We start from the raw sequence: 23,079 nt of genomic DNA, 5'->3' as shown, positions 1-23,079 counted from the left end.
ATAACGCAACCACGCGTTCATATGGCGAAGTGATCTTGCCATGATCGGAGGTTTTATCGAGAATTCGTGCAAAATGAAATATCCAGTATCTGAGAAGCCTGGGAAGATATGGCCCAGAAAGTGGACGCATATTTAGAGGTATCGTATATCGCTTGCGAGCGCATTTGTGGGTCATGCTAAGATTCCTTAGCGACATGAGTGCGTCCTGGAGTGGGGAGTTACCGAACTGCCTCGTTACCTCTGATCCATTCTATTCGACTAGGATTACAGGTGAGAAAAGCGAGGGCGATAGGATAGGTGGGCTGATGGGGTCCATATATCGCCAGACCACGACTACCGATCCGCCCGCTCCGACCACCACGCATTCAAGGGAGGTCATCAGCGATTATGAGGAGGAGGATCTTTCGACTGCGGTCCAGACGCTGATGGACCTGCAGGACGAAGCGCAGTCAGGGGACCGCGGTCAGAAATCCAAGCCTCGTCCTCGGGAGAAATACCGTCCGCTGCTGGCAGGGATGTTTGCGCGGGTGATCGCAGACGAGGGACACGCCTGCAAAACCATTTCGACCGAGGACTGCGGCGGTATATGGTGGAGTAGAAGAGCCGAAGAAACATCATATCCAGCAACAAGAGCGAATCTGAAAGAAGGACTGGCGCATACCACGAGCAGCACAATCCATGCCGTTCATATGCTGGACCTCTCTCAGTGCGGCCTGAATTCTCTGGGGCCGTTGAGTCGGCTTTTGACACCCGATAACTGCGAAGAGTGTGGTAAGACATATAAAGGCCTGATTGAGTCAGTGAAGTACGGAAAATTCCTATGTGGAACATGCAACGAAAACATCCGTTTTGCCCGTCTTCCTGATGACGATCCACGGGTGAGCGCGAGCTGCGGGTGGTGCGGTAAGCTGCCTGGCCGCACAAGGAGCACTGCCCACAAGTACTACTGCCATGGGTGCTTAAAGATTTCCCCGAGAGACAAAAGGACCGATATCCCATAACTGGAAAGCCAACGCCAAGCGGCTTGTCAGTTAAGCCTTGTCTCTTTTGATTCCAGCGGCCTACATAACCGTCGCATTCAGAGGTATGTCAAAGGCACGATAGTACTTGAGCAATTGCTAACTCGGTATAGAGATCACAGTGTAGCTGCCGCTCCTTGCCGTACTCATAGCAAGGCCATCCACCATCTTCTCTTCCCGGACTCGTGGAGAAGGAGAAAAAGGCATGTCAGGCAATCTAACTGCGGACAGTGGAATTTCTTAATGCATTCTCCCGCTCACTATCCGACTCAAAACAAGCTGGCAGTAAGACGAACAGGATAAACCATGCCCAACACCGTTCCCCCCAAGGCGTGGGTTAGCCTATAATTTGCAGAAGACGATGATGGATTCGAACGTACCCTCGACGCGCATTCTCTAGGCGTTTCCAACCAAACTGATGACACCATGGCAAGACCCAAGGCCAAAACCAACTCCAAAGCTAAGGGTGATTCCGACTCCGACGGCGCAGACAGTGTGTATACACACGCTTCAGTAATTCGTCGCGCGGGACCTCACGGCCCAAGCTGCTAGTATCCACTGTTGCATCACTATGAAACCAGAATGGTCGTCTTGTCCATCGAATGCGAATTGCGCGTCCAGCATGAGCGACATTCAAATCTTCCTCCAATCGATCCAAGATCTCCATCAGCGTTCCCCTCCTTACCTCGTCGAGACGTCTGGCCGAGCACTGTTTGTCAAACCCAGTTGTGTCTCTGAAACACGGTCTCCCCGGTAAAGGGCGAATGGCTGGGGATGCCTCAGGACAATGACCAGTCTTAACACCTATATCTAACTCAGGAATCTCTATTCCCACCTCGCTCGGGGATTTTAGAAGAACGAGAACACCAACGAGCCTATTTCCACGTTACCCATTCAGCAGTCAGTAGGATAGAGCACGGTGCGCCTATACCTGGGATCTCTACGGCTATGAGTGTGCGAGAAACAGAACTAGACAGTACTCTTGAAAAGAATCAACCAGAATATATTTCCAATATATTAAACCAAACCCAAACGCTATGTACCAAATCAAACCCAACCAAAACCCTCTAATCACTCTCCCCACCAGACCACGCCTCTCTCTCTTCTTCTCTCTCCTCCTCTTCATGCTCATCTACACCAATTAGCACCATATAACCACCATAGGAAGACAATAGGAAGCTCGGAAAACATACCATGTTCATGCATAGCGAACGCACCAATCGCAGCACCAGCCGCAAGACCAATCGCACCACCCATCATCGCCTTCTTCATGCTATCATCCTTCTTCTCCTTCTGCGGCTCTCCCTCGTAGTAGCCCTGGGGCGGCGGGGGCGCCTCCTGGTAGTACCCACCGACGGGGGGCGCGGCCGGAGGCGGCATCTCGCGCGTGGCATACTGCGAGTCGACCAGGGGCATCTCCCACTGCGAGTGGCCGGTGGCAGTCTCAACAAAGAAGGCGCGGCGCACGCTGGGCTCCCACTCCTGCACCCAGCCGAGGGGGAGCGGCGGCGGCGGGACAGCGGGAGGCCGGGCGGACGGCGGGGGCGCGCTGTATGGGGGCCGGGAGTCGTAGGAGCGTTCGGATTCGTAAGGGGGTCTTTCGTAGGGGGTTCGGGAGTCGTAGGAACGTTCGGATTCGTAGGGGGGTCTTTCGTAGGGAGGGCGTTCATACGGAGGACGCTCGTACTGAGGACGGTCGTACGGAGGTCTCTCATATGGTGGACGCTCGTAGGGACGGTCATACGCAGGGCGGTCGTATGGAGGGCGGTCCTCGTAGGGAGGACGGCTGTAGCCTGAGGGTTCACCGTAGTAGGCCATGGTTGTGATAGATGTGGGAATATGGGAGGGAGAAGAGAACGGGAAGAAAGAAATGAGTAGGATGGAGAGGAGGACGCTGGCGTCCTCCCACCTTTATATATTGTCTACCATATCTAATCTGGGAAGGACAGCATGCTACGCGCCTGACGGGGCCTGAATGTCCCTCTTGCATGCAGCGTGCTGGATAGCCTCCACCGCGAGGTCACTTGTCCGGACTAGATAGCATGACATGGCGCTAACAGACTGGTGGTCTCGCCGGATCCACCGCGTTATTAGGAGGAATGGGGAATTTGCTCGATAGTCTGGTCCTGCAGATCAGATTGCAAACCCCTGAACGCTGCTCAAGTGAGGAAAACACCACAGTGATCCCTCCTGTCCTGATATCAGGTTCGATATTATTGCTCCCGCGTCGCACTGTGGGTGGGGGAGCCTGGACGAGTTGGCGAGGAAACGCCCACCAAACAGCCGGACAGTAGGCAGTCATCATAACGGTACTCCTTAATATGACTTGTCGGGACACCCCACTGCGGACCGGTTCGTGCATTCCGTAGGATGCCTGGGATGAGTCTTCCGACGAGAAGGAATTAGGGCTGTAGCCAAGCCACCATGGATGTCTTGTTATGCTGTTGCCTGCTTGGCGCCACAGCCGACAGGGCTGCAGGGCCAATCATCCATTGGAGGACTGCATTTCAGCCACACGGGGGTCTCATCCGACACTAGCCACGATCCCACTAAAGGAGACGCCGTTCCGAAACGAAGGGAATCTCGCTAGAATCGCGAGGAGTCACGATTGATGAGGCATTTTCGTCGTTACGCGCCACGTGTGTCTAACTGAGTGGCTGTGTCCGGTGGAGCCCCTAGCCACAGGAGCTGGAATGCCCAAGAAGGCCTAGGCAGGTGCGGAGAAGAATTCTCAGGGGTTGCCGCAGAGAGCGCCTACGAAGTGTCTCAGATCACGTCAATAGTATTGAATTGTCTTCCGGAACGTGTAAATGTTCTGCCTGGGGATGATCTATTAGGTAGAAGCGATATGAAATGGAGAGTCCGGAATCCGTGGCTCCCGTCGGTCCGCTGCTAGTCGTATCCAAGCCACTAGGCAGAGCCAGCGAAGCCACTCGATTCATCGGTGCTGGGGTAGAAGAAAGCCGCAACCCTGCAGGAATTAGTATCTGTGGAGTCCCACCGTCGGAAGTCGGAGTACTTACGCGATGATCACATAGGCCGCAATCAGGAGGGCACCCTCGAGATAGTTGCTGCGTCCATCCAACACCAAAAAGTTGACGACAAACGCAGTCACGAATAGACAAATGGTCTCAAATAGGGTAAAGTACAATGACATGTCTTTGTCCATGCACCAACCCAGAATCACCACTAAAGGGGTCACAAAGATAGCTATTGGGGTCAGTCAAGTCTTATATAGACTAAAGGCAAAAGAATACTGACCGATTTGAATGCTACTGCCGACCGACACACCAATCGACAAGTCCATCTTGTTCTTGGTCGCGACGCTCACGGCTGTTACGTGTTCGGCAGCGTTGCCGACAATGGGTAAGATAATCAACCCGATAAACGCTTCGCTCACAGAGGAGCTCTGAATCATTGCGGGGATAGCATCCACCAGGAATTCCGCACAAACCGCAACAAGTCCCGTGGACAAGAGTAGCATGACCACCGCAGAGGTGCGAGACATCAAATGCTCTTGATGCTCAGGCGCCACCTCGACCGCCTTCACATTGGCCGCTGCTGGCATGCGAGCTGCTCCTCGGGCAAACTGAACCGCATTGCCCACTGGGGGAGGGCGGTTTATCCGGCTGGGCAGAGAGTTCGTGCGCCGCAACCCTCCGAGATTCCCAGAAGTATGAACCGGGGAGATGTGGCTAGGCACTTGATTGCTGGAGAAGACTGTGTTGGACAGCAAAGAGGGGATCGTAGGCCGGAATGGCGAACGTCGCTTTGGCAGGTCGGAGGTGTCCCCCAGAGCCTGAGCCCCTTCTGACTGTCCAGATTGCGTCAAGTAAGCCGTCTGGTGATCAAGGGATGTCCCAGCGGCAGTTACACCAGACTTGTCTTGCTCCGACTGCTTCTTCTGACGCTTGGCCTCACGCTTTTTTGCTTTGCGTTCCTTCTTAGAGACCTTGCGCTGGGGTTCGTTGCCAAAATCCCGCGATTGAGGCTCATGGGGGTTGCCGTCGTTCGTGTCTGCATCGTAGCGACTGTCATCTCCAAAATCAATCGCGCATGAGCCGTGATCGTCAATGTTACTGGACAGTGAGCCGCCGACCGAGCCAGATCTATTGGCAGGGTCGGTGGAGGTCATTTCAGGTAGTGTGCGTTTGCGGAAGAGTTCTGGGGGCGTGCCCCTGGAGCTGCCGCTTGATTTGCGGTGGCGACGGTTCTTCATGGCCCTTTTGATGCGCTTGGCCGTAGTCCACGACGTCGTAGTATCATCAGACTCATCGGACGAGGAACTGGAGTCGGAGGAGTGGTTCATCAAGTCGGCCAGCACACCTGGATGAGACTCCTCGTCGATAATCTGCTGAGGGATACTGGCATAAAGGTAGGAGTGGGATTTGAGCTGGAACACGATGTAGAGAATATACACCAGCAGTAGGACCTATGGAATGGTGAGCTTGGTAAATTTCAGGAGTGTATTTAGCTCGTACCACACTAGTTCCACGGCTGACTTTGAGGGTGTATCGGTCAGCGACGTCGGAATTGGACCATGAGGCATGGAAAGCGGTCTATAAAAGTTAGTGGCGGTATGGACAATGGTGGGTAGTACGGACAGGAAGGAGCAAGCTCATGACACTGAGACTCAGCAGACAAGCGCTCATCTGCGTGACCGTGCTGTTGTAGATCTGTTCCTGGAAGCGGAGACCTCCCAACAGGAAGGCCATTCCTAGGATGAGTAGCAAGTTGGCGAGGATGGAGCCCAAGAGGGAAGCCTGAACGATCCGGATTTCGTTCTACTATGGGTTAGATGAAGGTTCACGTTCTTGAAGAGGATAAAACTCACCTTGACCAGAGCGATACTGGTTTACCTACGTTAACGTTGTTGTTCGAGAATCTAGACGTGCGGTCCACTTACATGCTGCTCAGCCGTCAGTACAGGCTAACAGAGAGCACACGAACGTGAATCAACTTACAAAATAATCAACTCTACGGCATTCCCGAATGTGACGTTGATGAGCGCGCCCAGGTTGTCGCCCAGACGGCTGGCAACACATTCTGTTGCATGGCTCAACAACCCCGCCAAGGGGATAATAGCGACTGCGTTCATGGCAAAGATGATCGCAGGGCTTAGACCGGCTGCCTCGACAGCAATCCCGACGGGGACAAACACCAGCAGGACGTTCACCCAGCTGTGGCAAAGGGCATCCTTGGTATGGCTGAAGAAACGGACAGTGCCATTTCTGGCACGGACCAAAGGTCCTACCGGGGAGGTTTTCTCATTGGTTTCGACACATGGCCCCGGGCCTGCCGGGGCCCCCGATTCTGGGTTCACTTTGCCATCATGATGGGCAGGGAGAGGGTTATCAGCGGTGTTGGAGGCGGAGGACTTGGATTCAGTGGGGGTGTTTGGAGTAGATGAACTGGGAGCCGACGCGTGAGCTTTCGCCCACGAATGAATCCGGTCTGAGAAGCGAGTCAGTTGAATCCTTGTTTAGGTCTTATTCCGGCTGATTGGTAGAAGCTAGAATGGACCAGATGGGAGGAGAAGAGAGGGAACTTACGCATGTATTTCAGGACCCAAGAAGGAGATCAACAGGGGGAGTGAATCGATAACCGGAGGTTATACGAGACGGGGTGGGAAGAGAGAAAGGTCAAAGAAGGAAGAAATAGAAAGAGAGAAGAGAAAGACAAGCTCAGGAGAAGGGCTTGGCTGGTTTATAGGACGGACCCTTGGCGATCAGGATGATGTTTGCCAAGCCCACTATTTTCCCTCCTCCTTCTGGATTCGATCGTCATCACCACCAACGCCACACCATCATCCGTTGGTCAATCGCCCTGTTATCAATCACGCTTCACTTTGACCGGCTCGGAGATAACGACGGATTCGCCTTCCGGTTCCATGACATCCTCTGATTCGTGTCTATCGACCTGTGGTGTAGCCCTACGGCCACCTGTGTCCAATAGAGGAAACCCGGAAATTACCCGAGATGTCACAGGAGTCGGACGGACTACGAAATGGGACGAGGAATCCTTTCGGTGATCTCTGCCTCTTCCATTCGGAGACAATGTTTCTGACATAGTTTCTTTCGGATTTCGGTCGACCAAGTGGAAAGAGACCAGAAAGGACGCCTCACGATGGCGATCAGCTTTGTTTACTCCCCTTTGGATGGAATCTTACAGAAATCCCAAAGGAACCTCGTCACCAATGTCCCTTATCCCTCATGAATCAGTAAGGAGGTTCCGAATCTTTTTCTTTCTGCTCTACAACTCTTTTTCTGGTCTGGAAATGACAGGCATCCTGCACCGTCGATCATCCTCATCATTGGCCCAGTTCGGCCCGGAGTCCAAAATTCAGCCGCCTGATTACGCAGTCGTCATTAGCCTTGGTATGGGCATGTCTGGATAGACCAACAAGCAAGGTACACGCATCGTAGCATCATTGTTGCTGTTGGGTGTGCGTAATCCCCTTCATAGTTGCCCTACCCCTTGGACGCCTTGAACAAAGCTTGTCTTCACAAAGGCTCTACCTGCATTCTCCCTAGAGTGAAGTCCGGTAGGATCTTCTGGGAATCATGAAATCTGGACCATGGTGGAACTCGCCCCATCAACTCCACCTCCACAGGGCCAAGAGTGGCTGATGCTACTATCTTTATCGGTCAGGAGTCATTCATGTTTCTTAAGTCATGGGCCATGGCTCAACCGACAGCGCCACATTCGGACCTTCTCAGCCACACAGCCACATCCGTCTTGTTAACGATGAGGTCACCTATCATTGTTGCAGATAGTCATGCAGTCACTCTATGCCGTCAACCTAATGATAGGGTGCATGATGCATCATAGGGCTTGTTCTTGATGTGTCTGTTGAAGTAGCAAATCATCCCCTACAAGGTATCCTGCGCATTATCCCTCTAGAACCTTTAGAGGGCCCAATGCGTTAGAAACGGCCCTGTCAACAGGGAACACACTCTACATGGGTACATCAGTAGCCCGATTGATGGGCAAGGAAAGAGACAACCAAGCATAAAAGGCTTCCGAATCCGTCAATCGTGAAGCCAATTGTGTCCTGGGTTTCGAGCTTGGCGGGAAAGACTTCATCCGGGCATCCCCCGGAGCTACTTGAACACAAAGACCACTGGAATCAGGACGCCCGGCGATGAGGTTCCCTGGACCCATTGAGGATAAACTCTGAAAGAAGTCTTATCCATCATAGTGCATGGATTTCTGTTTACTGGACCTTGACAGTTGTCCAGCCCATCAAATGAACCTGACCGAATCACGTGACTAAACAATGTGGCTCACACTCATACTACCATTGTCACCACCAAATTATACGAGAGAACGATCTTCCATGATGCTTCGTAAAAGCGACCGATGATCGCCAGAGTGGGTTCGACAGTGTCGGCATTTGGCTCGGCTGGCGTCATGTGTGTTCTGGTACGGGAACCCGATCCGGACGCAACCGTCTCCATGCCGAACATTCGGATCGTCCAGGCACTACGACCCAATAGTCGTGCTAAAAAACTTTGACCTAGTGCGGTGCAGAGGAATAAAATCTCCAAGATGCCTTGAATACCTTCTACTATGATACTTCGTTCGACGGGCTCGTAGCCGCCGATAATTGATCCAACTTGTACTATGGCTCCTCCAAGGAGCTCGGGGGAGTTAAAGCAATCCAGGCTCCTGAGGTAGGCATCACTGTCCAACGATCCAGTCAGATCTCCCTTCTCACCGATTCCTCTAGTGTATTGAATCCATTGACATGGAAATCCCGACTGGAGCTGGACTCGCGCACCTTTCTCATGATGTTGAAAGGTGCGTTGCCACCCACCGTAGTAATTGCAATGTACGTCCATAGTCTCATCCTCCCCCCTTATGGCTAACACTGACCCGTCAAAGACATCAAAGCGATGCCATCGCGGATATCACCCTCACGATAGGCTACTTGGCGGCCCTGATGTCGATCGTCGCGCAGGGGCTCATGCCCCGCGCCAAATTCATGAAGATCATGCTGTTCATTCTGCTATCCACATGCGTCTCTGCATCACTCTGTTGTTTGACAGTCTACTGCGCCGTCAAAGCACGGCAGCATAACACCCCACCCGGTGCTCCGGACAGTGTGAGGAACGGGTACAGCAGCGATGCATGCGCCGTCTCCGCCATATGGCTGATCGTCATGATCTGGTGCGTCCTTTGCCTCATCTACCCTCAGAATCATTCTGACATTGTGATACAGGGGATCAAACACGTTGCGTGCATGGCGACCGATGGAATTGCAGGACCCCATGGTCGCCTTTTCGATCTTCTCGTCGGTTACGATTACTCGGGCCGGGACCTTCGTCACTATCGACGAGGGTTTAGCCTTTATCACGCGCCTGCTCAAAGGGTTTATGATTGGGTTCGCCATTGCGACCGGAATATCGCTATTTGTCCTGCCCGTCACCAGCCGAAGTAATGTCTTCCACGACGTCAAGGCCTACGTAGCGCAGGTCGACGCCGTACTGAAGTCACAGATCGCCTTTGTTGAGGATGGGTCCGAAGTGCTCACCGGCCGGCGTGGATTGCTCAGTCGGACGCGAACAGCCCTCAGCATGCGAGATGCGGAGCATGCTGCCAAATCGAGCATCGAGTCGAAGAAGAAGCGTCTAGCTGAGTCCATCACAAAACTGAATGCCTTGCATGGCAAGTTACAATCCGATTTGTTCTATTCCAAAGATGAAATAGCGTGGGGAAAGCTTTCTGCCGATGACCTCAGCCGGATCGGTGGGCTTCTACGGAGTATACTGCTCCCGCTGTCTGGGATAGCCATGCTGCCAGAGATCCTAGATATGATAGTGCAGAACGAAGGGCCAAGACAGAGCGCCAAGGGCGATGATGAAGATTCTGGTGACGAGATGTGCAAAAATGGTGAAATCCAAAAGGTTGTCGAAATCCTTCAGCACCGGCTCGAAGGATCAAGTGCATTGGTTGCGGTTGGCTTGCAGTATGTCCTTCTGACGCTGGAGCTGATGAAATCAAAACAATTGGGAAAGCAATGGAAGGCAAAGGATGAGGAGGTGCGTGGTGAGGAAATCAACCCGCTTCAGCCAGATTTTGTCCTCCGGTTCGAGGATGCCATCAGAGAATACTATGCGCGTCGCAGTCAACTCCCTCGGGCACTGGCATCCATTCAAGCCTTCTCGACGACTGAGAAGGCCGGGGGTGATGCTGTCTCTGAAGACAACGCTATAGTAGTCGACTCTGATGTACGGCAAGAATTCTTCATCATTCTCTACATGGGGCATTTGCAGGAGAATCTCCTCAAGGCCATACTCGACCTGGTAAAGTTCGCTGAAGGCAAAGTGACCGACGGCACAATGAGACGAGGCAGGCTCATTTTCCCCAAGCAAAAGTCCATTCGTGAGTGGCTATCTCCAACCTCAGAGAATAAGGAATCAACAAGCGTTCCCGACCGAAGACAGTCAGCTGCTGTTGGCGCAGCCGACGATATCGAGCCGGGGACATATCCCGATCCTGAGCATATGGCGCCAGAAAACATCTGGGAAAAGAGCAGCAATGTCCTCCGTACTATCTCCCATGTAATCAAATCGGAGCAGAGCATTTTCGGGTTCCGCGTCGCCGCAGCGTCCATTTCCGTGGGCATTCTCGCATTCCTACATCAGACACAAGATTTCTTCATCCGTCAACGATGCATCTGGGCAATGATTGTCATTGTGATCGGAATGAACCCGACGAGTGGCCAGACGATGTTTGGTTTCGTGGCACGTATTGTTGCCACGGTCTTCGCGCTAGCCTTGAGCTTGGTTGTCTGGTATATTGTGGATGGGAAGACGCCCGGCGTGATTATCTTCCTCTACATTGCGAACGTATTCGGGGTAAGCCTCTCAAGCCCACACAGCTTTCATTAACCAGTGTCTCACGATCTCTACAGTACTACTTTTGGATCAAAGTACCCCAGTATTTCGGCGCCTCTGTCATAGCTATCGTCACCTTGAACGTCATCATCGGCTATGAGCTCCAAGTAAGCAATCCGATTCCAAGCGCAGGCCAGTCCCCCTAACAACACAGGTCCGCAAACTCGGCATTGAAACCGCTACCTCTAACGGCCAACCTTACTACCCCATCTACCTCTTTGGACCTTACAAGCTGGCCGCCGTAGCCGCAGGCTGCGCCATCTCCTTCGTCTGGGTCATCTTCCCGTACCCGATCACCGCAAAATCTACATTACGCAAAGCATTGGGAAGGGGACTCTTTGTCCTCGCCAAATTTTACAGCTGTATGCACACCACCGTAGAGCTGTGGCTGAGTGGAACGCTCGGAAACGTCCAAGACGTTACGTCTGCATCTTACAAGCTCGAAACAGCCCGCCACAAGGTCTTCAAGGAGGAGATGATGCTCCTGAACCAGCTACGAATGCACAGCCATTTCAGCACCTTTGAGCCTCCCATTGGCGGAAAATTCCCCAAACACGTCTACGACGCCATCATTGCTGAAATCCAGCGTATGCTAACGAGTATGGCGCTGATGGCGCAGACGACGCAAAACCTCAATGCGTTTGCCTTTGATCATTGCGACTCAAAAGACCCGGAGAATAGGTGGGTCTCGCGACTCGCGGAGATTGCTTTGAAATCGGCAGACTTCAAGTCTCATGCCACCACCTCGCTGCTGTGTCACTTGTCTGCGTCTATTCTGAATGCACAGCCGCTGCCGCCGTATCTTTCGACCGGGGATTCCTTCCCTCTTGCGCGCCAGCTGCAGCGAATTGACGGGGAGCTGCTAAGTCTTCGCCATGTGGAAGACCCAGCCTTTTCAGCGTTCGTGTCGTTGGAGGTATTGCGGTCGGTGCTGAGTTTTAGCTTGAAGGATCTGCTGAGGTATAGCTCTCTTAACGTTTCTTCATCTTCGGTGCTAACCTGCAGCAGTAACGTGAAGAGCCTTGTTGGAGAGCTCGCTTTTGACTTCCATGTCCGACATACCGAGGGCTATGCAGAATCGACGCGGTTGATGGCAGAAAGAAGTCACGAAGATTGATACACAGCATTACTACATTATACATGCGTAGACGATTGATGTGTGGATGGCATGATACATTGGAATGATAAGCAAATATAGATGTTAGTCTAAATTCAGGGCACCAGTCACTCATTGGGCTCATCTCCCGTCAGCGATGCACATGTGAGAGATCGTATTGTTAGGTAGGACTTGCCTCGGTTCCTCAGGGGGGCCGGCAGTTGTTTTATTCGGCATTCAACGTTGCATTCTGTCAACCAACAGACTTCTTGTCTGAAACACTATGGGTCTTACCCCAGGTTAAGCTTTGCGGGGCCCCTCACTCCGCCTTTGAAATGCTTGACGATATGTGAGGCAGCCCTAACAGGAAGTATTGAATCCTTTCTAAGGCCGATGCCCCTGTCTCTCACATGGCAGCTCTCGGTCCTTGTTCTTCGATTGTTCATCATGCTCAGCCGACGGTCGAGAATAGAGAAGTGCAACGCAGGCTACATATAAATAGACCCTATAGGACTGTACCTGCAGTTGAAATCATAGCGCACCCTTTCTACTCAAGAAAAAAAGTATTCTATAGGCCTTCCCAACTATCCAGCTCTTCCCATTCCAGTCGTTCATGATGATTCTCCCCTCTTTGTTGGTTGCGTCCCTCTCCGCTTTGGCAGCGGCAGGCCCAGTTCCCCCATCTGCGCTTGAGGCTCGACAGTCCGAGAGCGCGAGTGACCTCGAGAATGGGATTTGCAAACCTGTCGTCCTGATCTTTGCGCGCGGGTCCACCGAGTCCGGAAACATGGTAAAAAGCCCTGGTCTCTTGTCCTCCACTTCCTGGTAGCTAATGCTCTGGAAAGGGCTATATTGCCGGAATGCCCACCTGCAATGCGTTGAAGACCAAACTGGGGTCGGATCAGGTTGCATGCCAGGGCGTGGGAGGCGCATACACCGCGGGCCTCATTCCCAATTTCCTCCCCAACAATACGGACCAAGCGTCGATCGACGAAGCGACGAAGATGTTTGATTTGGCCCATACCCAATGCCCGGATGCGCAGATCGTGGCGGGTGGGTACAGGTACGACGCTCTCCGTCTCTCCTTTCCTATTGAATGGTCATTTGAGCGTACACTGACTTGGGGGTGCGAGTTAGCCAAGGCACGGCGGTTATGGACGGATCCATCCAGGCTCTTCCGGATGATATCAAGAGTACGGTCAAGGGCGTGGTTCTCTTCGGGTTTACCCGCAACTTGCAGGACAACGGCCAGATCCCCAACTACCCCAAGGACCAGACCAAGGTCATCTGTGCGCCGGGAGACCTGGTCTGCGACGGAACGCTGATTATTACCCCTGCGCATTTGACGTATGCGCTCTACGCGGGGGAGGCGGCGGAGTTCCTTGCTTCCAAGGTTTCAGCTTAGGAGGGGAAGCGGGGTCGAACACGTTGATCTGGTTTTGTATATACGAGGTGAAGCCGTAAATATGCTATGTATGGTGAGATTAAATAGCGGAATGTGACCATGTTGAACTATTGATTGCTGGAACTAATGCACCCCCGCCCCCGCATTGTGGCTGCCAGGGGCCGGGGACATGGTCTTCTTTGGGTAACAATGCCGAATTTGCATACTCCAAGATCCGGGGTAATCGGTTTCAAGAAGAGGGGGTATCGGTCATCCGCGCCCAACTAAGCGTCGTACTAAGCACAGAGGTACTTCTCATACAGGAAACATAGTAGCATGTAAAACGACAGGTAGGTGGCGTGATGGAGAACCGAGCTACCATCCACCTGGGGAAAGAAAACGGCTTTAACAACCTGGATGGCCACAATGGTCACCCCCGTGATCACCCCTCCTAGAGACCGCCTTGTCTTGCTGACCTTGGGAGAAGGGGGCACAAATCTGTCCTATTCGGTCTTCATGATGCGACCGGTGAGTGATGGACTGCATTAAGCGCGGGTATTAACGGAACCTTCGCCATTGGATATAACGAACTGGTGAACCCTACCTGTATCCAACCATCATGCCAGCTGTGATCTGAGGCGGTGGAAGAAATGGTCAAGAAGGATAGCTCATACGAGTATGGAATATGATAGAAAGAGGAGATTTGGCGACAGCGCGAGATACCTTGAGATTCCCATATCACAACGGGCCGCCCTGGTCCGAATATCCCGGAACTGATAGGGAGAAATAGAGCCGAAAATGCCTCAGGGTTGCATGAATTGTACTAGTTTATCAATCACTGAATAATCTACAATTTCAGACTATGGTTATGCGGGTATTCTGCAATGAGATTATAAGATACTAACTCTACGTAGGACATATCAATTCTGACTCATAATCACTCCTTCCCATATTTGTCCCTCGTCTTCAGAATCAGGAAAATAGGCAAGTTCAGGATCTTCTGCTGCTATCACGGGCAGATCAGCATCCAATCTCTTCCTCAGCGCCTTTCTCTTCCATCTCCAAAAGTACATCCACGCAATAGGATGGCCAGGTAATTTTCCGGATGACGGCCATCGTCCCCTCTCGAATTTGCCTATTGACCCTCAATAACTGCTGCGATGTTGTTGCTCCGATGAGAATCGGCCGGTAGAGCACCTCTCTCGGTACATTATCTGGAGCTTCGTAGTCTACATCTTGAGCCGCTGCACGGTCCCCCGGGCCGCTCGAAGGGTCCAAGGGAAACCTCTGCGAGATACAAACAGCATATTCGAGAATGAGGTCTCTTAGCTCTCTGGGTAGATCGAGGAAGCGAAACATCCTTTTCGTCTGGTGGGTTTTGCTGTGGGCGTAGTTGATGCGGGCGCCATGGGGGCTAAAGGATGCTCAAGCCTCTAGCTCTGACTAGCAGCTCGGCTAGACTTAGCGGGCTCTATCTTCATCCGGGTAGCGAAATACTATAAATAAAAACATATTTTATCTTCACTTATTGCTAAATAGAACACCTTTTTGTATACCTTTTTATATCTTTGTATGTGGACCCACGGAGCTACAGATTGTCCCTCATTGGTCCACGGCGCATTTAGCTTCGTGTGATTTCACTCTGACTTGACCTCACACCTTTGGCTTTCTCTTCCTACTAGAACCCATCTATAGCCTGCAAGTAACAGTCTCAAAATGCCGCGATACGTGCGTCTCCCTTGATATTGGATGAACTTATCTCACCCTGCGCAGACGATTGTCATCCGTTACGATAGCCTCGAGGCATACCAGCAACATGGGGCTCAAATCGAACAAATGTACGTGCACGTCCCATGTGTCTTCCATCAATCTGACAGCTCCATAGTACCAAAGACAGGTTTGCCGAGAAGGGAGCCACAGAGCAGACCTTGTTCATATCCACCCGGAGTCTCCCTCCGATACATACCACCTCGTATGTCCCCTGACGTACCATCCACAAATGAGAGACACTGACAGCGATAGGTTCGTCGCACCGGATACGGTGACTATTGATGATCTGAAGCAGGTCCAGTATCCGGAGGGCGTGCATTTTGACATCCATGAAGAAGCATAAATTCCATAATCACCACCTACAACCCCGTGTATCTAGCATGCACCGACCTAAATCTATTTAAAACACAGGATCTCCCCATGAAGCAACCCAAACCACCCCGTTTCCTCCTCCACAAACTCCCTCCATCCCTCCACGATCGTCTCCAACTCGTCCGCTGTGGCAAGCCCCTCCTCCGTAGCCATCTTCGTAAACCCCGACGACCGGAACCTCCCGGCCATAGACCCGCCCCAGTACTCCCGCTCCTGCGGTGAACTGAAGCACCACGAGCCCGCGCTCTTCCGGATCCGCGCGCGGTCAAACCCCGCCTCCTCCGCCCAGACATGGATATACCGGCCGGGGTGGGGATTCCCGCCCTTTGCGCGGGCAACGCGGCTCGTTACCTCCAGCCATGTCGCGATGCCCGCGTTCTCCGGGTACCAGGTGCAGCTGGCGGACTCCCGCGCAGCGACGATCCCGTTCGGCTTCGCCACGCGCTTCATCTCCCGGAGCGCCTGCACGGGGTCGGCGATGTGCTGCAGGACTTGGTGCACGTGCACCATGTCGAAGGTGTCTTTGGCGAATGGGAGCGAGTGGATGTCGGCGACTTGGAAGTCAATGTTAGAGAGGTGCTGCGAGGCTGCCAGCGCGCGCGCTTGCTCCAGTGGCTCCGGGGTGTACTCCACCCCTGTGACGTGACCTTGCGGTACCCGCGTCGCGAAGTCGACGGTGATGCTCCCTGGGCCGCAGCCGATATCGAGGATTTTCATGTCGGGTTTGATGTGCGGGAGGATGTAGGCGGCGGAGTTGGATAGTGTGCGCCAGCTGTGCGTTTGGATGACGGAGCTGGAGTGGTCGGTTGTGTAGGTGCCCATTTTTAATTGTGGTAATGCTACTTGGGGTAATTGGAGCTTGTGTAGCTAATTTGCCGTAAACACTTTGGTAGAAATGCGTTGTTGGATTGCTGGGTTGATGGAATGATGGAAGTCTATATATACCTCCCGTGATGGGCCGTGGGGATGCCGCTGCTCGGAATTCCGACCACATATCTCCGCCACCTACGGAGTAGACAGCGTTTCTCCATCCTCATCACCCTTGGATAGCTCAACAACGCATCGAGATATCTCTCTACAAGCAGCTCTAATTACGTCCCGAATATCAATTTAAGTAAAGCATATGAGTGTGGAACTTAGCTCCTCATTATGCGATATATTACGTCATCCTTGGTCTCGCAACAAAACCACCAACGGGTCTCGGAATTCCGAACATCACCAATATCCCCCAACCATGAAACCCCGTCAACGCAGATTTCAGCCGCCACCACGCAAGAAGGCTTGCAACAATTGCACCAAAGCAAAGGTGCGTTGTGATCTAGAGAAGCCTACCTGTTCTCGCTGCAGAGCATCCGGCCGGACGTGCGAATACTTGCACCCAACCCACGAAGAGAGCCCACCGTCGCGGCGCTCGCGGGAAAGAAGCCATGCAGCGTCAAGTGAAGTGGGAGCCTCGGAGCAGAGTATACACTTATTGTCTACACCTGGCGTAGATGCGGGTATCGCCATGCCAGGACTCCCCTTGTCATACGGTAGTCCGGTTGTTGGCTGGTCTCCACGGCCTTTACAAATCACTGGCAGTCGCGCTCGTGTGCAGGAACAAAATCCCCAATTGGACTTGCGGAATATCCAGCTCGTTGCGGGGTCTAATGCAGAAGACATCCGCGATCGTTGGCTACGGCCGTATATTTTGCCGCCGATGGGGTGGGCTGAAGTCCCGAAAGTGTACCATCCCTTTACGCTGCAATATATATCGCTGGTCTTGAGAGCGTATCCTCGCCGCATGCTTAGAGACGGGGATGTCCCGCCCATTATCCATCATGCGCAAATCCATGGAGGGCACATCCCCCGCAGCCTCGCGAATTGTTACACCCTCGTTCGCATGTACGAGCAAGCGGTGCCTGGAAGCGAGGCCATGGCTGTGACCATGGTCGAAAAGGAGATGGAGCGACTGGCCGAGGAGGTATGTCTCCCGCCAGTATTTTCAAATCGAACCTGCTGACTTTCAGGATGTCATAGGACCCTCCCCAGGATGATTGTGATCTTCTTGCCGCGTTCCAGGCATATCTGATATACTCCGTCATGCTGTACTTTTCACCCATACATGGCACTTCGTCAGTCAACGACAAGACAATGATCACGCTGATGGACCTCGCCTTCCGCACCGCAAAGAATGGCCTCTTCTGCAGAGCGGAGGCAGCCAACGCGCGCCCGACTTGGGAATCTTGGATCGTGGCCGCTGCGAAACGGCGCGCCGTCTTTGCCATGTATATCTTCTCGGGCGTGTACAATGCCGATAGAAATCTCCCAAACTTCATTGCAGATGAGCTCAGGGAGCTATTTGTGCCGGGACACAAGGTCCTGTGGGAAGCGCGTGATCGCGAAACGTGGGAGAAAGAGTACGATCGGCAGTTGATAGAATGGGACGATGGGATGTTGCAAATCTCAGAGTTGTGGAGGTCGGACGAGACCGGATCGCCAGATCGCCGAAGACGTATCGAACGGTGGCTGGGGTCCGTGGATGAATTTGGAATGATGATATTTGCAGTTTGCTCTCATATTCATGGTTGTTAGTTATTGTCATTTCTGTGTCCGTTGCCTTGAACCAAGGACCATATTCAGGCGACGAACTGACTCGCACGCTGCATATGTGATCGGCATATTTAGACCAACCACGCCCATAGATGTACCACAAGTCACAAACTATTGCGCACTACCTATACTGGACCCCACTGCCCCATTTGGTCAAAGCTGAGAATAATCGATTCCATGTTCGGCTATTGAGGAAGGAAGCTACGAGCTTACTAACACCGTCCCTACCCTTGATGTGCAGGTTAACTCATTGCACGAGCAAATCCTCCATAATCGCGACAGTATCTTCCATCTACGTATATACATACCATCATGCATGGTCCATCTTTTTACAGCTTCTGTTTACTAGTTTATTCCTTCCTAGCTTCGGCCACAATCCTGGAAAATGGGCAAACCAGACTGAACCCCTACCCGGGACAAGCACCAAAAACCACCATCGATGATCAGTCGTGGCGACAGTATAGCCCTGATGCACCGGAGGTTTCGTACAAAGGACGATGGGACAGTAACCATGTGTCGTGTAGGTCGTCGCTGACATTCCATCACCACTTACATACTAATACCAGTCCCAGGGTGGTCGTATGTTGACTCTCGTCTCTGAATAGATGCTTTACTGAACTGTGTCCAGTATTCCCGGGATCAAGTTAGGTTTTACCGGAAATAATGTAGGTGATAAACTGAATATCAACCTGGCCAGATTGTTTCTAACACGTTCAGCTCGCCGTCAACTTCGGGCCACATACATCAGAAAACGTGCTCGTTGCCTACCGGTACGGCCATTGGAGTCATCGTGTGGACAATAGCACTGACCAGGCAGAATCGGCGGCCTCGACTGGGAGTTCTCTAATGTCACGGCCAACGCGACATACCAGTTTGTCGGCCCATGGACGACTGCCCTCAATACTACGCAGAACTCGGACACTAAAGCATTTGAGATGCGCGGTATGAGAATCCCCATGTACAATCCACCAACATTATGCTGATATCTTTCAGTCACCAATTGGCTCTATGGATAAGTATCCCTTTTCTTGCAACGAGACCCGACTCACAGTCACACAGTGCAGATTGGCGGAATTTTTGTCCACAAAGATGCGCAATTAGTGAAGCCCCCCGAGTTCAACAAGACAGTCGAAATTATTGGCGATTCGTACGTCTCCGACCTGCTTTCACTGCGTCTTAGCTCACTAGCAACAGGTTGGCAGCCGGCCAATATGCCACATACGAAGGGCTCGCTTCCTGGGCGTTCAATTTCGCCGCTGGACTTGGCAATGTTGAATACTCGATCACAGTCAGTGTGCAATCTGCCCTTGAGAAGTAACATACTGACCATCAGGCCTATCCGGGTATCTGTCTGGTGGATCAGAAATGCTATGGAGGCACCGCGCGTGGCATGACACACCAATGGCTCCAGATTCCAGACGTGGGAGCCCGCGCGAATGCAACCTACGGCAATCGCTCGGTGCCATGGGATCCAACTGCGCGACGGGCAGCCGACTTAGTTGTCATCAATCTGGGGACGAACGACAGTCGCGACCCCAACAATATCCCCGGCGGGGAGTTCTACAACGCATACGTGGGACTCGTGGACGAAATACACCGGGTTTGGCCTGCGACACAGATCATCCTCATGGTATGTCCATAGATGCTCGACACAGCTGACCAAATAATGACGAAGCTAGGGGCTCTGGGGTGAATTTGAGGCGACCGGGAACACCTATGTCCAGAAACCGCTTTATGTTTCGGATATCCAACGCGTATATCAGCACTTCGAGGGCCACGGGTTTGTGCACTACTTCGACACCAAGGGCATCTTGCAACACAACGATATCGCCCCGCGGGACCATCCCACGGACGTGGGACACTTGAAGATCGCCAGCCATCTCTTGCAGTGGGTGAAGATCAAGCTGGGCTGGGAGTTGGGAGCGACAGGGCCAGAGGTGCAACATGATACCTTGTACTGGAACAATGAAGAGGCGTATAAATAGAAGCAGCGATGATGAATGACAACAGATTTGCAATTGATATCCTAACACTATCCAAGGTTTACGAAGTAATGTAGGATGCCGACTTTCATGCTGACACATGGCGCTTATAGACACACACAGGCGTATCAGGGCCTGTGGGTATTGTCTCAACATGCTTATTGACATTCCTTTGCTTTGGGTACTTAGAGGCATACAGCTTTTACGACACTCGAACATGATGATTGGCATGAACGGACTTGTCGTCGCTGGGGTGAAGTACCCTGGACCTTCTTAGTCCAGTGGCTAAACGAAGGAGAAAAGAAAACTATCTAAATCATTTTTAAGGTCAGTTGTGTCTGGAATAGGACAGCATCTTGTCCACGGAGTATGGCTTCTGCTTGCATCAAAGCAGATGTAGCCATAGCCAGACGGTGTGAAGAGAAGGAAAGGAGAAAAACGCAAGGAAAAGTTGCGAATTTAAAGGGCGGGATCACTGTGGGGGCTAACCGGATCGAGCTAGCGGGCCAGCCCAGCCGATGTCACGTGCATCTGTCAAGACGATCATGCTGCCAATCTCGCCCCATCAACCACACGCGCATATCGGGCACAGGTTGCAGAAAAGTACATGTTGCCTGCCACACACGCAACCAGCGCCCGAGCACGCACCAGTTGTGACTCAGAACTCTTCTCCGCAACCAGATGCTCGTACTCCTCGTTCATGCGTCGCTCAACGTCCCAGATAATGCTCCGTAGTATGCCTTTCGCAGACAAAGCCGACACCCCCATCAGATCCTGGACAACCCTCACAGCATTGAAGAGCTTCACCCCCTTTTTCTCTGCGGCTGCTTCTTTCTCATACGAGTACAGGTCATTGGTGAGGAGGATGTGTCTTGCGCACAGAGAACGCAAGCCGTTGAGGGCGTCCATCTCCCTCTGCGGCAGTTGAAGCCCGCACGCAAACTCCGCTGTGCGGAAGATAAGACTGCGATTGTGAGTTAGCCCTGGCGAGGAAATGATGAAAATAAAGCACGTACTCGGCTCCAACGTCCTCAACTCGGTAGACCATGTAGTCTGTGAGTGACGAGAACGTATCGGGGTAGGTCTTCACGTCCAAACCGCCCCATGATATCATGCCGTCCAGCACGCGTTGCCCGAGAACAGGATCCTCCGACAGGATTTCGTCAGCGAGCATGCGGTAGCCTCGATATGATGTCGGCGATGCATCTTCCGCTCCGGGGATCGCAGCGTCGAGCTATAGAGCTGTTAGAGATCGCATTAAGAAAACAGCCGTTATCTGTGCGCAGCATACATTTCCCGTATCGACTGCATCTGTTCGCCTCGAGTTAGTGAGAAGGCTTAGAGGAGAAGACACTCAGCGTACCATCGTGGATAAAAATAAGAACATAAGCTTTCGCGAGTATCTTCATCCGCGTCACACTCCCCATCGGCGCGACACGCACGGCAAACGAAATGGCCGTGTCAACAATCTGATCGATGAACCGAGTGTCCGTCGATCGATTAGGCTGGCTTGCAAGGATGACCTGCAGAAAATCTCTGGCAGCGTCCTCGGCCTCCACCCAGTATTTAGATTCCAGTACACTGGGAAAGAAGGTCGGCCATGGCACGCCCAAGGCGTCTGGTGAGATGGCGTGGACGTCTTGGAATCCGGATATTGTGGGCACACTGTTTGGCAGTAGGAAGGGAAAGTAGCCTGACTGAGGTCTGCTTACAGTGATTTTGGCGGGGTCAAAAGCATAGAAGATCCGCCTCGGCGCGAAATCTGCTGGATTGTTATGGTCTGACATGGAGCTGCCGCAGATGCCACGTGCTCGTGGTATTCCAGGGTTGTGGTGGACGGAACTCAAGGACGAGTATCCGAGGGAAGTCCACTGTCGGATGTATCGAGATCTGGTCAACAGATCGCGGGCGATAGTTGCAGACGTGCTTGGGAGTTGGAGGTGATGGGAGCAGAAGCGAGCGTGCTAATCTAGACCCGCCGCGGGGCGGTCCGGAGCTTATCTCGTTGACGCCGGACTATGAAAATAGACTACATCAGGATTTCAGCCCTCTGGCCCCCTCTCTACTTTCAATAACAGATTTATACCACCAAATCCGATCTACAAACTCTCCCGCGCGGTTGGTATGCGGGTATGGCCGTCCTTTCGGAACAGCAACACTCAGAAATCGGCATAAAGGCTCCCATCCCTGACGCGAGTCAAAAACCAACAGTTGACCCGGCGGTACGGTCTCCTGAACGCGCTCGATATGCTCCCTGAACTGTCGCAACGTGGCCTCCTTATCTGCATAATCCTTCAGCACGCCATGCTTGACGATCGCGCGCGACATCTCCCGCGCCTTGAGCAGGCGAAGCGGCCAGCTAACATCCTCTTTGAGTGAATGCTGGTAGATCGTCCTACCCACGGAGTCGTACCAAGCGTCGGAGTCGCGGGTGGTTAGGATGACTTTTGCGTCTGGGTATTTCCGGAACAGATCCTCCCAGAACGCCATGCTGGGGCAGTCGACCGCTGCGTCGTAGTTGCGGTAGACTTCGTCCCAGTCCGGGGCGGATTTGGTTGTGTACGCCCGAGTGAATATGCTCGGGTCTTGAGTCTCGTCTAGGAGGATCTTGTCCATGTGGTGACAGTTGTATCTGCGGATGTTAGTGTGTGATGCGCTGCGGGAGAGTCTGCAGGACCTGGGATGTAGAGTGAGGTAAATACCCGAGAATCTCCAACGCTTCACATAGACTGAGCGTGCCTGTTCGCGGGTACCCCGCGCCGATTATCTTCAGAGGAGCCATGGAGATGGGGACGTGCAATACTGTCTGGGTAGTCGTGGGGGTCTCGACATGCTGCAATTTCTTAGGGAAAGACCGGCATTATGTACCTATCCATCCCAGTCCATACTACGCGGTATCCACGGAATACGAGCGCCCCCTTGCAGGTAAAGCTAAATTTCTGTAACGAATCCCAGGACACGT

General features: G+C 52.7%; 10 protein-coding genes across 10 annotated transcripts; 5 read left to right on the top strand and 5 right to left on the bottom strand.

Annotated features, from left to right (window-relative positions):
• Nucleotides 1–194: 194 nt before the first annotated feature.
• Nucleotides 195–1,146, top strand: ATEG_02137 (uncharacterized protein; the record flags this gene model as incomplete). The annotated part of the gene is made up of 2 exons (XM_001211315.1): nt 195–903; nt 1,133–1,146. The coding sequence occupies 2 exons, from the start codon at nt 195–197 to the stop codon at nt 1,144–1,146; spliced, it is 723 nt and encodes a 240-aa protein (XP_001211315.1).
• Nucleotides 1,147–2,086: 940 nt separating this feature from the next.
• On the bottom strand, nt 2,087–2,837 carry ATEG_02136 (WW domain protein; the record flags this gene model as incomplete). The annotated part of the gene is made up of 2 exons (XM_001211314.1): nt 2,087–2,151; nt 2,213–2,837. 2 exons carry the CDS (start codon nt 2,835–2,837, stop codon nt 2,087–2,089), a joined length of 690 nt encoding a protein of 229 aa, XP_001211314.1.
• A 1,092-nt stretch (nt 2,838–3,929) lies between these two features.
• On the bottom strand, nt 3,930–6,575 carry ATEG_02135 (putative membrane bound cation transporter; the record flags this gene model as incomplete). The annotated part of the gene is made up of 9 exons (XM_001211313.1): nt 3,930–3,990; nt 4,043–4,229; nt 4,311–5,451; nt 5,501–5,578; nt 5,624–5,803; nt 5,854–5,869; nt 5,926–5,928; nt 5,984–6,473; nt 6,572–6,575. 9 exons carry the CDS (start codon nt 6,573–6,575, stop codon nt 3,930–3,932), a joined length of 2,160 nt encoding a protein of 719 aa, XP_001211313.1.
• A 2,237-nt stretch (nt 6,576–8,812) lies between these two features.
• Nucleotides 8,813–12,038, top strand: ATEG_02134 (uncharacterized protein; the record flags this gene model as incomplete). Its single annotated transcript, XM_001211312.1, has 5 exons — nt 8,813–8,822; nt 9,089–9,191; nt 9,244–10,882; nt 10,939–11,028; nt 11,076–12,038. 5 exons carry the CDS (start codon nt 8,813–8,815, stop codon nt 12,036–12,038), a joined length of 2,805 nt encoding a protein of 934 aa, XP_001211312.1.
• A 595-nt stretch (nt 12,039–12,633) lies between these two features.
• ATEG_02133 (cutinase family protein) lies at nt 12,634–13,422 on the top strand (the record flags this gene model as incomplete). The annotated part of the gene is made up of 3 exons (XM_001211311.1): nt 12,634–12,807; nt 12,863–13,080; nt 13,155–13,422. 3 exons carry the CDS (start codon nt 12,634–12,636, stop codon nt 13,420–13,422), a joined length of 660 nt encoding a protein of 219 aa, XP_001211311.1.
• Nucleotides 13,423–15,567: 2,145 nt separating this feature from the next.
• On the bottom strand, nt 15,568–16,365 carry ATEG_02132 (class I SAM-dependent methyltransferase; the record flags this gene model as incomplete). The annotated part of the gene is made up of 1 exon (XM_001211310.1): nt 15,568–16,365. One exon carries the CDS (start codon nt 16,363–16,365, stop codon nt 15,568–15,570), a length of 798 nt encoding a protein of 265 aa, XP_001211310.1.
• A 685-nt stretch (nt 16,366–17,050) lies between these two features.
• ATEG_02131 (uncharacterized protein) lies at nt 17,051–18,117 on the top strand (the record flags this gene model as incomplete). Its single annotated transcript, XM_001211309.1, has 2 exons — nt 17,051–17,506; nt 17,563–18,117. 2 exons carry the CDS (start codon nt 17,051–17,053, stop codon nt 18,115–18,117), a joined length of 1,011 nt encoding a protein of 336 aa, XP_001211309.1.
• A 529-nt stretch (nt 18,118–18,646) lies between these two features.
• On the top strand, nt 18,647–20,120 carry ATEG_02130 (SGNH/GDSL hydrolase family protein; the record flags this gene model as incomplete). Its single annotated transcript, XM_001211308.1, has 7 exons — nt 18,647–18,655; nt 18,853–18,905; nt 18,953–19,077; nt 19,195–19,282; nt 19,330–19,423; nt 19,469–19,765; nt 19,815–20,120. 7 exons carry the CDS (start codon nt 18,647–18,649, stop codon nt 20,118–20,120), a joined length of 972 nt encoding a protein of 323 aa, XP_001211308.1.
• A 540-nt stretch (nt 20,121–20,660) lies between these two features.
• ATEG_02129 (terpene synthase family protein) lies at nt 20,661–21,483 on the bottom strand (the record flags this gene model as incomplete). The annotated part of the gene is made up of 3 exons (XM_001211307.1): nt 20,661–21,081; nt 21,134–21,351; nt 21,481–21,483. 3 exons carry the CDS (start codon nt 21,481–21,483, stop codon nt 20,661–20,663), a joined length of 642 nt encoding a protein of 213 aa, XP_001211307.1.
• A 668-nt stretch (nt 21,484–22,151) lies between these two features.
• ATEG_02128 (sulfotransferase family protein) lies at nt 22,152–22,899 on the bottom strand (the record flags this gene model as incomplete). Its single annotated transcript, XM_001211306.1, has 2 exons — nt 22,152–22,749; nt 22,820–22,899. 2 exons carry the CDS (start codon nt 22,897–22,899, stop codon nt 22,152–22,154), a joined length of 678 nt encoding a protein of 225 aa, XP_001211306.1.
• Nucleotides 22,900–23,079: the final 180 nt, after the last annotated feature.

This window comes from Aspergillus terreus, genomic scaffold (assembly GCF_000149615.1).
Source record: "Aspergillus terreus NIH2624 scaffold_3 genomic scaffold, whole genome shotgun sequence".
Taxonomy (NCBI): domain Eukaryota; kingdom Fungi; phylum Ascomycota; class Eurotiomycetes; order Eurotiales; family Aspergillaceae; genus Aspergillus; species Aspergillus terreus.
The sequence above is the reverse complement of the archived record's forward strand: the minus strand, read 5'-3'. Positions and strand labels throughout refer to the sequence as shown.